The 364-nt window shown below is 58.5% G+C and overlaps 1 protein-coding gene across 1 annotated transcript in view; it reads left to right on the plus strand.

The window, feature by feature from the left end:
• Window positions 1-322, plus strand: part of LOC104072725 (dnaJ homolog subfamily B member 1-like) — a gene marked incomplete at its 3' end in the record, with an annotated part of 702 nt that extends 380 nt beyond the window's left edge. Inside the window, exon 2 of the mRNA XM_009572268.1 lies at window positions 1-322. This exon is cut by the window's left edge and continues 8 nt beyond it. Coding sequence (XP_009570563.1) covers window positions 1-322 — 322 coding nt within the window.
• Between the last annotated feature and the right edge of the window lie 42 nt (window positions 323-364).

Genomic DNA, 364 nt, shown 5'->3' on the forward strand with positions numbered 1-364 from the left:
CCGTAAGCAAGACCCCCCAGTGCTCTACGACCTGAAGGTCTCCCTGGAGGAGATCTACAGCGGTTGCACCAAGAAGATGAAAATCTCTCACAAGCGGCTCAACCCCGATGGGAAGACGGTGCGTAACGAGGACAAGATTCTCACCATCGAGGTGAAGCGGGGTTGGAAGGAGGGCACCAAGATCACCTTCCCGAAGGAGGGCGACCAGACCCCCAACAATATCCCTGCCGACGTCGTCTTCGTTCTCAAAGACAAACCACATGGCGTCTTCCGCCGGGAGGGCTCGGACATTGTCTACCCGGCGAAGATCAGCCTCCGCGAGGTGGGTGGGTGGTCAGAATGGGTGGGTTGGTCGTGGTTGGGA

The sequence above is a fragment of the Fulmarus glacialis genome, unplaced genomic scaffold (assembly GCF_000690835.1).
Source record: "Fulmarus glacialis isolate BGI_N327 unplaced genomic scaffold, ASM69083v1 scaffold40832, whole genome shotgun sequence".
Taxonomy (NCBI): domain Eukaryota; kingdom Metazoa; phylum Chordata; class Aves; order Procellariiformes; family Procellariidae; genus Fulmarus; species Fulmarus glacialis.